Source organism: Enhydra lutris, unplaced genomic scaffold (genome assembly GCF_002288905.1).
Source record: "Enhydra lutris kenyoni isolate GAN:26980312 unplaced genomic scaffold, ASM228890v2 scaffoldscaffold2, whole genome shotgun sequence".
NCBI classification, from domain to species: domain Eukaryota; kingdom Metazoa; phylum Chordata; class Mammalia; order Carnivora; family Mustelidae; genus Enhydra; species Enhydra lutris.
Genome location: NW_019154086.1, coordinates 31352004 through 31363990, shown reverse-complemented (window position 1 = coordinate 31363990; position 11987 = coordinate 31352004). Strand labels below are relative to the sequence as shown.

The following is an 11987-nucleotide window of genomic DNA, read 5'->3' as shown; positions in this document are numbered from 1 at the left end:
GCGGCCTCGGCCCTCGCTGAGTCTCGGGAGAGCGGACACCCCCGACGCGTGGGTCCCACAGGCCGCGCCCAGCTCAAGTACCGCCGACTGGGCCAAGAAACTTTGGCCTTTCTCGCCCGGCCTGGCCGCCTCCGCGGGCTCCCTGGCGTCCACCGCTCCCCGCACCCCGGCCCCCGCTGTTGCCGCGCCCAGCCCACCTCGCTCCTGCCGCCGGGAAAGTTCCGGGACGACCTAGGCCATGCTGTCGCGCCCCCGTCCTGGTCCCCTGGGGCCCAGATGTACTTGCTTCCTTTGACCTCAGGCTTCCCCCAAGCTAAGCTGCGAGCACAGGCTGGGCTTCGCGTCGACCGTGCCGCAGGCTGGACCCAGGACGGAATATCTAACTCCCCAGGACTCAAGTTCTCCCGTGACCTCCGACCTCCGTTGGGGTGCCCGTAGAATCAGCGTGGGGGCCTCCACTAGGCTTGAGGCTGGGAGCCTGCGTGTTCGGACCCTCCGGCCGGGCGCCGACGGGAGCGCTCCAGAGGCCGCCCGGCCAAGGCGGCGGGCTTCGCGCGGCGGATTCAAGGCGCACCCCACCCCTAGGCTGATGTTTACTACGAAAACTGAGGACTGCTAAGAGACCTGTCAACTTGTCAACTAGGAGACTTGCAAGGCCTGGGCGCTGAATACGGCCCAAGTCCTGTTCAGTGGTCTTTGAAAGCTAAAAAGATAAATATAAAGATATCACCCACTTCTACTCAGAGGAACAGCTTTGAGTGTGCGAGCTCAACCCAGGAGAAGGCCGGGTGGGGAAGACCGGAGCGCTAATGGAAAACGTCAGGCTTTGTCGAAGGGGTGGGAGGTGTCCACTATGCGGCCTCCGACCCAAAGGGGGCCCCAAGGGACACTGGGGAAACCCTTGATCTTCGCGGGGGATGCTCCCATCCCCAGAACGCTCGCGGGTAGGGAAGGTCCGGGGCCGCGTCTTCGCAGTCTCGAACCACACTTAAAACAGGCAACGCTTTCGGGTTTTACTAGAGGTTTCTTCCAGGAGTAGGGGGCAGGGGAGGCGGGAGGGAGGGAGAGGATCCTCGGTATTCTAAGGACGGCTAGGACCCGGCTTTTCCTAAGTAGGGCCTTTGCTTCTACCTTTTCCTAGATTTAACCAACGAAAAATCTACATGGGCCAAAGCGCTGAATTGGAGAGGAGAGGTGGAAGATTCGCCCCTCCCAGAGCCCCGGTTCCCTTCCGCGGCTTTTACCCACTCCCAAACCTTCAACCCTTGCTTGGGGAGGGTGGTCGACCTGTGGTCGAGTGTCCATTATGCCTCGATTAACCCAGGTAGATTTCGCACCCTGTGATCCCTCTTCCCTTTCTCCTCAAGCTGCTCCCCGAAAAACTTCAAAGGTGAAAGTGCAGCCCAATGAAGAATGAGAGTTTGCCTTGGGGAGTCCATTTTATATTATTTTACATATTACCTGTTCCTTTATTGGTTTGGTGTAAAATCAATCCGGTTCCTATGCTGGGCAGATAAAAAGTGGGTGGAGGTTGCGCTCAGCGATACTGAGAGCCACAGATCCACCATTCTCAAGGCCCCTTAAGAGCCGCACGTAGAAGCAGAAGCAAGCGCTTTTCTAAGTTGATGTATTCGAGAGATAGGTACACATTAATCAAAAAGGAAGAAGGAAAGACTATCCCGGATAGTTTAATAGTAACAGGAACAAAGATGACGCGAACCCCATCAAATGAAACAATACTATTTTCATTCAATTGATCGCAAAGTGTCTTCAATTAATAACTTGGCACTTATTTAAAAGGTTTAACAGAGGTGAAATCGAAACATTTTGTACCAACAACACATCATGAAATAACAGCATCTTCTTCTGTTTAAAATAACTTAATACACTAGAAAAAATATGGCAAATATAAATAACTTTGTTTTCATGGAGAACAAATAGTTACAAAGCTCAACCGCATACCAAAGTTCAGTTAAAAGAGCTTTTCCTCTTTCTTGTAAATTAGGAGGAAGAAGAAGAAAAAAAAAAAAAACTAAGGAGGCTTTCTAGTGATTGGGATACAGATTGCTTAGTCCAGGGTATCCCAGTTTAAATAGTTACATGAATTGAAACAAAAAAAATTTACTTGAATATACACCTTTGTGAGATAAAATGCAAATGTTGTAAGTCAACCATCAGTTCACACATTATAGCCAAAATAAACTTTGTTCGTGTGTATCAACATATTTTACACAAACCTACTGCCTGTATCTAGTTGGGTATTATTCAAGGTGAGTGTAACAGGATAGAGAGGGGGAAATAAAACAAGGTTCCCACGTAGGACATCAGGAAATCAGTAGGAGGGAATAGAAGAAAGGAGGGAGGAGATGGGACTAACATTGATTGAGCGCCTACTATGCGCCAGGAGCCCTCTGAGGCGCTGTACCTTTATTATTTCATTTGGTCTTCTTTTCTTTTTCCTTTCCCCACATTTTCTGCCAGCCTCCGTCTTCTTGGGACAGAGTGTAAATAGTTTCCCTTCCAACCTTTTTCTTTTGTCCAACAGGATCAAAGGGCAAAAATTATAGATTTGATATATATCAATTTCCAGATGCTTTTGGTATTGTTTTTCACACTGAAGATAAAAATGGAGTAAGTGCATGTGAGTAAAGCAGGGAGCAGGGAGACACCATCAATGGAATACAAGTAACATGCAAAACCGGAATTTACTGTCAGCAGTCTGGACAGTGCTGCCATAATAATTTCTCAGAGAAATCACAGTCTGTGATTTTAATATTTTTTGTATTAATATCATTTTTTTCTTCTCCTCGTTTTTGTACTGTCTTCCCTCTTCTTACTCTTCCATACGTGGTGGTTTTTAACTCAAAGCATCTGATTCAACGTAAAAGGAGGCCCGCCTCTCTTATCAAATTTCTTGTATTAAAGTGAACTTCGCAGAAAAAGGTCAGTTTCAAAACCTGTGAACTTCCCAGCTGCGCACTTTTTAAAATCTTAATTATTTAAATAAGTATACTTCTTCCTTCTGTTTTGCGTTTTTTAGCCCATTAAAAAAAACATACACTTTTAAGCTGGTACCCCCCACCCCATTCTCTCGAGATTCGTCTGGGTTATTCTCCCATATTTTTAAATGTATAAAATATTTTAATTTTTTAAAATTTGTTTTTGTTCCTTGGTTCTTTCTCCGATTTCAACTTCTGGTTAGCAATAAGTTTAGTTCCCTTCCTCCTTTTTCTTTCTGGTTTATCTTTCTACTTTTTTTTTTTTTTTTTTTTTGCTCATTTTTTATTAACTGGATTTTTATTTCTACGCAAGAGTCCATCGTTGCAGCTTTGCCGTGAGCCACACTCCGGTGTCCCAGCGCTCCCTTGTTCAGTCTCTCTCCAGACTTCCCGAAAACTTGCCCGTACGAAGCCAAATTCTACGCCCTTGGGTAAGTTTATGGTCAGGAGCCACAGAGCTGGTGCGCCTAGGGGGATTCGAGGTCCGGCGCGGAGTCTCGCCCTCCGAGTCTTGGATGTGGAAGGTGGCAAAGGGCGATCAGCGGGGCGGAAAAAGGGTCGGTTCCGGAGGTCCGGAGGGGTTAAACGGAAAGCAGAGGGGCACGGAGGGTTTGCAGGGTGCGCGCCGCGTTGAGGGCGCGACTTCGGCGCTGGCGTTGGCGTCACAGACCCAGGGCGGCAGCGTGCTTTTTGGCTTTCAGTCTGAGATCCGCGATGCTGGAGTTCTTGCTGGTGGTCTTGGCTGCGGCGGCCGCAGCCACCACAGAGGCGGCGGAGGCTGAGTCCGCCGCCAGGGTGGCCAGCGGCAGTCCGAAGGGCGGCGCCGGGAACATCATATAGGGCGCGTGCGCGGCCAGGTGCGGGTGCAGGTGGTGGTGCGCGTGCGCCACGGCGCTGTCCAGCTGCAGCTGCGCCTGAACCTGAAAGGACAAGGGCGTCACGTTGCAATGACTATCCTAGGGTGACAACAGAATAGAAACAGAGCATTAACGGCGTCCAGCTTGGTGAGGGGGAAGGCTGGGGCTGGGGACAGGAAAGGGGAGTTTGGCTGACCTTCTCAGTTTGTTACTGAGTCTGGGGCGCTGCGGGGATACTCCGGTGCGCCAGAGTCTCTGCAGCTCGTTCAGCACGTCTTACCTCCCTGGGCCCTGGGGGACTCCTGTCTGCAGGAATGTGGCCGCCCCCTCGGGAGCTGGGCCCATCAGAGGGCAACACTGCTACTGTGTTAAAACATCGCCCTCCTCAAAATTACAAAGGTAATTTGGAAAGGCTCTCTTGATGCCATCATACACCTCTTATCCATTAAAGCACTGAAGTAATAACAAGCAAACTATAAAACTTTTCCCCGTCACCCGGGGAAATTATTGCATCTTCATCACAATTGGCACAATTGTTAGTACTTCTAACCTTTACTGCTATAACAATTACCCTTGTTATAAAACAGATCTTCTTAAAAATGCAGATTCTACTTCAGAAGGTCTGCATTGGGACCTGAGATTCTGCATTTCTAACAATCTCCCAGGTGGTACTGGTGCTGCAGGCCTGCAGATCACTTTCTGAGTAGTAAGGGTCTCCTTTTAAGACCCCACTCTCTCTCCAATCATTCTCTCTTGCTTCAAAAGCCTAGCATCAGGATGTAAGCTAGAGTCCTGCAGTGTCAAGAGAGCTAAGATCTCCCTAACAGTAACCGTCAATACATGGGTACACCCAGATGTCTCCCCAGTCCAGGGTGTTGCCAACTGAGAGCTAATTCTTGACTTCACAGCCCTACCAAGCAGGGGTCCCGGCTGAGGAAGGGGAAGGTCAGGCGCTGGTTGGGTAAGGATTGAGCCCTTAGGCTGGGAAAGCAGGGGCGTTTAGAGCACTGGGATTTCCCAGGATTAAATCATTGCTGCAGGCTGTCCTTTTAAAATGTAGTCTTAAAGGTTTCTTTATGCCTAAGAAAGGGATTGCAGAGGCAGGGCATCCCTAGGAAGACCAAGGCTTCTCTCTACTAGAGATGAAGCTTTGTTTGCAGAGACAGCTTTTAAAAATCAAGTGTGAGTTGGAAGTACTTTTATTTATTTACTTTTCTTTTGTCAGAGACATTTATTGTGACTAAGGGGTAGGAATTACCTAGAAAAATATTTAGAAAGTTGCCTTAGAAAACACCTTAGGACTAACTTCTGTATTGGATCTGACAAAATCTTAATCAAAAGGCTTTTCCTTCCTCTCCCCAAGTGCAATCTTTAGTGCATTTTTAAAGGACCAGTTGCTGGCCTCAGGCCTCTGCAGGTTTCCCATGAGAACAGAAAGGACTAGGCATGTAGGCCCCCGACATTTTATAGGTTTTTAAAGGGGAGTAGATTTACTATATCATCTCAAAATTATTGTTCAACTACATGGACACCAACACTGGGACTCAGAGAGGGTATATTCAACAGTTCAAGCAAACATCCAGGTCTTTTTACAATTGAAAATTGGTTGAAACTGGGCTATACTTGCCTGCTGAAATGGCATCCTTAAAGCACCTACGTTGACATAGGGTGCAACTCTACAAGCTTCAAACTGGCTGGCAGCCCCTATGAGAACACCTGTAAAAAAAAGGTGGGGGGATAAAACACAATAATGTGAGGTTAATATTTCCAGCATTGTTTCCCAGAGTTCCAAACAATACCAAAATAGAATAAACTCCTTTGGAATTGGACTGTTATCTTCCTAAACAGCTGCCATAATGAAAATAAATGCACTCCCGAACTTTAGTACTCTCATTAACTGCTTAAAGGCAGATTTTATATAGAGAACAGGATTATCTTTCCGAGTTTCTTTCTGACTTTGTATAACAATATTACCCAGTTCTCTTTTTACTTAGAATATCAGATGTTCTTTGAGAAGCATACCTTTATGGAGTTGATTTTCTTGTTTTCTACATTTTGCTCTTCGATTTTGAAACCAAACCTACAAATTGGAAAAATAAAATAAAATCTAGATTTTATGAACTCAAACATTTTCCTTTAATTACCAGAGTACACTGAAAAAAAAAAGTCGTATTTTAGGCAAGGATTGAGAGATATAGCGAGCGATATTTGAATTATAAAAAACACTCTCAATATCCAAAGTCAAATAATGTAAATGAATGACAAAAAAGAATTTCATAGACTTTTGCAAGATAAATTGTTTCTTGATAAATTACTATTAGTCTTGGTTTCATCTTTCTACATTATAGAGTCCCCAAGGCCTAAAGCTCTCCCTGATACCTGATACTAAAGTGATAATGGGTTTAGATGTTTGCCCAGTAAGACCTGAGAAGAATGTGCTCATTAATAGCCTGTAATATTAATTAGCTTCATCTTCAAGAAAAACCAAACACCAAAGCAAATAGTGACTCTGTTTTGGGGGGAGTGGATAAGAGTGGGGGAAGAGGTAATTAGTGCCATAAAAGCCTCACTACAAAGAAGTTTAGAATTTCTCTGTTCCTCTGTGCAGTAGAGTGTAACACAGTAGCAGAATAATTGTGCCATTATCATGATAATCTAATTCGCTTCTACAGAAAAAATCCACTGCTTACGGTTAGGATAGTAGAAAATAACCCTAAAATTTAAATAAAAGTATGAAAAAATGAAGACCAGCAATAAAGTTCACTTCTTATGAGGGGAAAAAAAAAAAAGACAATATTCTGTGAAAAGGGGAAGGTATGAATCAAGTCACTCTGGATACTGTCTTCTCCCACATATTACCTTCGTAAATACATTTGCCAACTTTCAGAGGCAGTATGACAGATTTTTAAAAATTCATACAAAGCTTGTTTTTACACTCCAATCATACAGCATTATGTTCCAATAATACAGCATATTGACTGATTCACAAATTAAGGTTTGAAAAAAACTATAAAAGAAAAATACCGCTTCAGAGCTTTTTCTTGTTTTTGAAAGCAAGTGTCACAGTCAATATAAATCTTCAAAAATTCCCCTGCCATTTAGTGTAATAGAAGGGTAGATTTCGTGCCAGGGTGGTATCCTTTGTGTAACTCACATGGCCTGAGGCTTCTTGCCTCTTTTTTCCCCTAGAAGAGTTGGAACTGAGATACTAATGCTCATAACTGTAATAATTATCATCATGTCTTTAAGGGGTTGCTGAGCCTCTAGAGATTTGAGTACACACAGCAAAGCAGCAGAGGCTTAAAAAGGAAGAGCAGAGCCTTCTATTGACGGCTGTGATGACTAAGGCAGCCTATTATTACTTTTTCCCTTCAACGTGACTGCTCTGTTTTTGTCCTGATCCTATTACAAGATGCGGGAAGCCCCATAAGAATTGCATAGTTTGCTGCAGATGGTGGTCTCTTCACCCAGAGACCCCAGGAGTATCTGTTACAGTGATACTTTATAACAGCTGCAGATGTTCAGGCCTAAAACTGCTCCATGTGTTCAAACAAATAATGACCATCATTTTCTCCTATTTTATTATTTGAGCGGAAATATAGTCTGAACACTTAAATGTTTTCTCCATAAAAGTAGAAGGATATGTATGCATGTGTGTATATAATTTTCTACCTTAAATGCCCCCAAAGCCTATTGCCATTACTTCCACCCCCACAACCAGTGAAAAAACAAAAAACCTGCTCCAATTCTAACTTCATCACATATGGCACTTGTTGGGTGTTGGACTCTGGGAATGACCATATTAAGATATGTAAGTTGTTTTAAAATCAAGTTCTGTAGGTTCAGGTTTGCTGTCTTGGTTAAATGAGGGAACAAAGAGTGACCAAAATGCATTTCTATCTCCACTGTTTTACACACAGTTTGAGATCGACTGCTAACGGCAAACTGTAAATTTCCACACTTAACAGTTGCTAATTTTCTTTATAGTCTGTACATCTATAAACCTAATTGGCATATCCGCTTGGCAACCCTAGACCCCGGAGCAGGCCCTCAAGGAAAACCAACTCAGGAGAACAAAATATTCGTTGTAACTTTTAAGGCATCCAGAGATAAAATGTTTTCTGTGGGATTTTTTTTTAAGGCTTATAAAAGTAGGCCCATTAGGATTAAACCACATTAAAGGCATCGTAAGGCGAGGGGGGGTGGTGGTGGTTGTGGTTTATAGAAACTCTGGGAGCAAGCCCAGCACAGCTTTCTTCTGCTGGGAACATATGTTGGGATGGGGTGGGGGGTAGGCTACAAGACTAAGATTTACTTTGGAAAATAAGACCTCTAGTAAAGATATCCCATCCCTTCTCACCTCACTCCAGACTCTTGAACCCGCGCCCTCTGTGTTGTGTCTCCCAAGCGGCCTCTCTAACCCCACGCGTGCCCCTCCTCCACTCCCCGCGCCCTGCCTTGACCTCCTCACAGCTGGATACCTGCACTCGGGCTTCGGACAGTCCCAGCCTTTGGCTCAGTTCCTCGCGCATGAAAGCGTCTGGGTAGTGGGTCTCATCGAAAAGCCTCTCCAGTTCGTTGAGTTGTTCCAGAGTGAAATTGGTCCGACTTCGCCTTTGCTTGATTTTGGTCTGGCCTTCGTCCTCCATCCCTTTTGCATCCTCCTTGCGATCCTTCAGCTCTGGGGACACTGGAGGGGGCACCACAAATAAGCCACGCATATGTCCACGTGCGCACAACACACACACACACACACACACACACACACGCACGGACAAAAACAACACAGCAAATCCTGTTACTAGATTTGTCTACAAAATGATGGAGGATCCTGCCCCCTCCCGGAGTTCCTGTCTAGTTCCTCACCCTGTCCTGAGGAAGAGGATTCTGGAGACGCGAGAAGATCAACTCTGGGCGACCGCCTGCCCCCAGCTATCCACCCACTCACCCCTTCGCCCCTGTAGCCTCAACTCACCTCCTCACTGTTCGCTCCACCGTCCCCAGCCCTCCCCCGCGAGCACCAAATCCATTCCACCCAACCTCTCTCGCACTCACCCTCTCCCTTGCAGGCACGGAATCAAGAGCGCCGCGCCCGGCCAGACATAGAATCGGGTCGGGGCAGAAGGGCGCGGCGAGGCCATGCTGGCTTCTCACCGGCTACTCCCAGGATGCTGGGCTATTCTCAGGCCGCCGCTGGCTCTCTGCTTCTCTCAAACTTGCTGCTCTAATTTGGGAACAATTGGGCCCAAGGGTCGCAGCGGCGGAACAAGACCCGGGTGCTGAGCGGCACTGGGAGCCGCATCTCCGGGCTTTCGGTGCTGACCCAAGGCTCAAGCCTAACCCTGCGGAGGACCACTGGCGGCCAAGCAGTCCCTACCCCCCATGCCGGACACTGGGTGCCTGAGCAGAGGCACCCACGCCATGCTGGCTGCCTGAAGGGCTTGCGGCTCACGCCAGGCCAAAAGGCGAGAGCGGAGATAACTAGCTTCGCGAGGCGCGCGAAACAGACCGCTGCCTCAGTTCTCTCCTTCTCCCTCCCTATTGGAAAGGCAGACTCGACCCTAAATGCTTAAACCCACAGAGATCAACAGGTTCAAGCAGAACATTCGTGATCCTTGGTTTCTATTGGTTGCGCAAAGCCTTTTCATTCATCTAGCAGCTCGGTTGTTTAATAAAATATGCATTTTTTTTTCTGCTCTGGGTTTGTACACATCCGTTGCTACTTTACTGTCCTTTCTTCTCCCTTAAAAAACAGGAGCTCTGCGAATGTGAGCATACAGAGTCACCCGAGGGATATATATTTAGGCCAAGGGGCAGTGATCAGGGGAGCCCATAACAACATAAGCTGCCCTCTGGAACCTTCATCCTCTGCGCCTGAGTCAGAGCCTTGGGTTTTTAAGGTGTCAAATCTGAGTTTGGATAGTCGAGGCTGTTTGCAGTTCTTCCTAGCCCAGGATCCCGATCAGCATGGGTGTTAAAAATCATTTCCGGAAGAGCCAGCCTGCAGAGAAATTAATACTTGTCCTGAGCTTGGAAATCAACAATCCCAGGACTGTCTGCCCGGGTTCAGACCCTAACCGCGCGATGCGGCGGGCTGGTGTACCCTGGGCCTGGAGCAGCAGACTCACGCCTGGGAGGCTGCACTGGCCGCCTGACAGCTGTGCCACCATTTTCCAAATTTAGGAGGACCTGCTGCCTGGTCTGGGAGAAGAAGAGCCTCTAGATCCCAGCCCAGTCTAGCAGTCTAGCTACCATGATCTTAAGTGTTGCCTGCATTTCTTGTACTCAGAGTTCGTTTTATGGACATTCGTCCTTCCACGGGAGAAGAAGCGGATAGCATTATAGCTAACATTCGGAGCCAAGTTAATAAAATATTTCCACTGATATTGTAATGAAATTTAATATGAAAACACACCCTTCAGATTCTACTTAAGGGTTGAGAAGGCTTTGTCTATTTCGTGTCATCCACAGTGGATGCCTTTCAAACTTTTGGAGCTTCAAAGAGAAAGATGTCCACATTTCCACTTGATTAATAGACTTAATATAATCTCTATTTTCCCCCCAAATTTCATTTATTGGCCTAAACAGGAACAGACCGTGTTATAAACAACTTAATTGCTTGCTTAAATATGTGATTCTACGCATGTCACATATTTTCCTAATTGGAAAAATATGGCAGCACACCAGTTACTGCAGGAACCAAGTGCCAAATTAATTTTATTGTTGAACTCTTTTGAATTGGTACAGGACGCTCCACCATCTAGATAAAGCCATTTCCTAACACTTTGCTGGCACCAAAGGATTCCTCACACACACCCCCCCCCCCGACAAAACCAGAGTACTAAAGGATTCGAAACAGCAATGGAATTGTGTAAATATCGAAAAACCAACCCAAAAGGGAGCCTAACGTGTCTCCCGAGAGAACAGTCTAGACTGCCTTGGCCCCTGTTCGATCTTAATAGCTCAAAGAGAATGAGAAGTTTTGACCTCCAAGATCCGAGAAGCCAGGATCTTCGTGGAGTTCGAGTGGATCTTAGCCGCGGCCGGAAACCCTGGGGCGACCCGAGAGTGAAATCTCTCTCTCCTCTCTCTCCTTCCTGTCTTTTTCTTTCTTTCTCAGGCCTAGGGCTCCCGCAAACTCGGCGCTAGATGATAACCATAATCCCGCCGCCTGGCCCAGCTGCTGTCAGCACCCCCGCGGCAGCCCGGCCCAGCGAACTTCCCCATCCGCCCGCTGGCCGTCTGGGCTGCCCGCCCATCCTCCGGCTGGTGAAATGCGCTACAGTGGAACCGGCATAGCCAGAGCATCTGAGAAGGGCGCGCGCAAACCCCACGCCCCCCGTCTTCACAAACACTTGGACCCCACCCACGACCGTGCACACCACCGGACTCCCACCCCTCCATCATCACTCTAGCTTCCAAAGCTGGGGTCCAAGGGCCCTCTCCGCGTCCCGCCCCTCTCCCCGCTGGGCCTCGGGGTCGGGTCGTCTTTTGCCTGAGAGGAGTCAGGAACGCGGGAAGGGGAATCGCGGCTGGGGTTTTAGGCCGTTACCCTCCGTGAGCCGCGGGCTGCCAGGCTCCCTGCTTCTCTCAGCGGCGCCCATGTCCAGCTCCCGGACGGGAGAGCGCCCTCCTCCAGCTCCTCCGCCTGCTCCTCCTCCTCCTGCACCTCCTCCGCCTCCTCCGCCTCCGCCTCCGCCTCCGCCGCCGCCTCCGCCGCCGCCTCCGCTGGCCGCCCGGACTGCCGGGCTGCTGCGGTCGTCGCGGCCCGGCTCGGCGCAGCCCGTCGGCTCCTTGGTCCCGCGCAGCGGCCCGCTCTCCAGCACCTCTCGGTACGTGATCGCCTCCTTCTTCTCCTTCACTTTCTGGTCAAAAGACTTAGAGACGAACGCCGTAAGTTCTTCCATCGCCGCCGAAGCCGGTCAGCCCCGCGCTCAACCTCTCCCAGCCGAGCCCCGCTCTTTTTTTCCTTCTTCTTTTTTTACTGCTCCAGCCCCCCCAATAATAACACATCAATGGGGCAGGGGGTGGGGGAGGAGCTGGAGGAGGAGGAAGAAGAAGAAGAAGAAAAAGAAGAGAAGAAAGAAGAAAGAGGAGGAGAAGTAGGAGAAAAAGAAGTAAGAAGAGGAGG

The 11987-nt window shown here is 48.0% G+C and overlaps 1 protein-coding gene across 2 annotated transcripts; it reads right to left on the bottom strand.

Moving 5' to 3' along the window:
* Positions 1 to 3643: 3643 nt before the first annotated feature.
* Positions 3644 to 11772, bottom strand: LOC111150799 (short stature homeobox 2). 2 transcript variants are annotated; one of them, XM_022508412.1, is made up of 5 exons: positions 11409 to 11772; positions 8338 to 8546; positions 5879 to 5936; positions 5484 to 5572; positions 3644 to 3955 (listed from the first exon to the last, which is right to left on the bottom strand). In XM_022508412.1, the coding sequence occupies exons 1-5, from the start codon at positions 11761 to 11763 to the stop codon at positions 3662 to 3664; spliced, it is 1005 nt and encodes a 334-aa protein (XP_022364120.1). In that variant the 5' UTR covers positions 11764 to 11772; the 3' UTR covers positions 3644 to 3661. The 2 variants fall into 2 exon arrangements, with proteins under 2 accessions (XP_022364120.1, XP_022364127.1); XM_022508419.1 differs by having other exon boundaries at positions 3644 to 3919.
* Between the last annotated feature and the right edge of the window lie 215 nt (positions 11773 to 11987).

Bases quoted from the DNA above. Each gene is read 5' to 3' on its own strand.
- LOC111150799 (XM_022508412.1), bottom strand. From the start codon at position 11,763: ATGGAAGAACTTACGGCGTTCGTCTCTAAGTCTTTTGACCAGAAAGTG. The intron at 5,937-8,337 runs GTATCCAGCTGT...TCCAATTTGTAG, and splicing joins TGTCCGAAGCCCGAGTGCAG to GTTTGGTTTCAAAATCGAAG. The intron at 3,956-5,483 runs GCAAGTATAGCC...TTGTCACCCTAG, and splicing joins TAAGGATGCCATTTCAGCAG to GATAGTCATTGCAACGTGAC.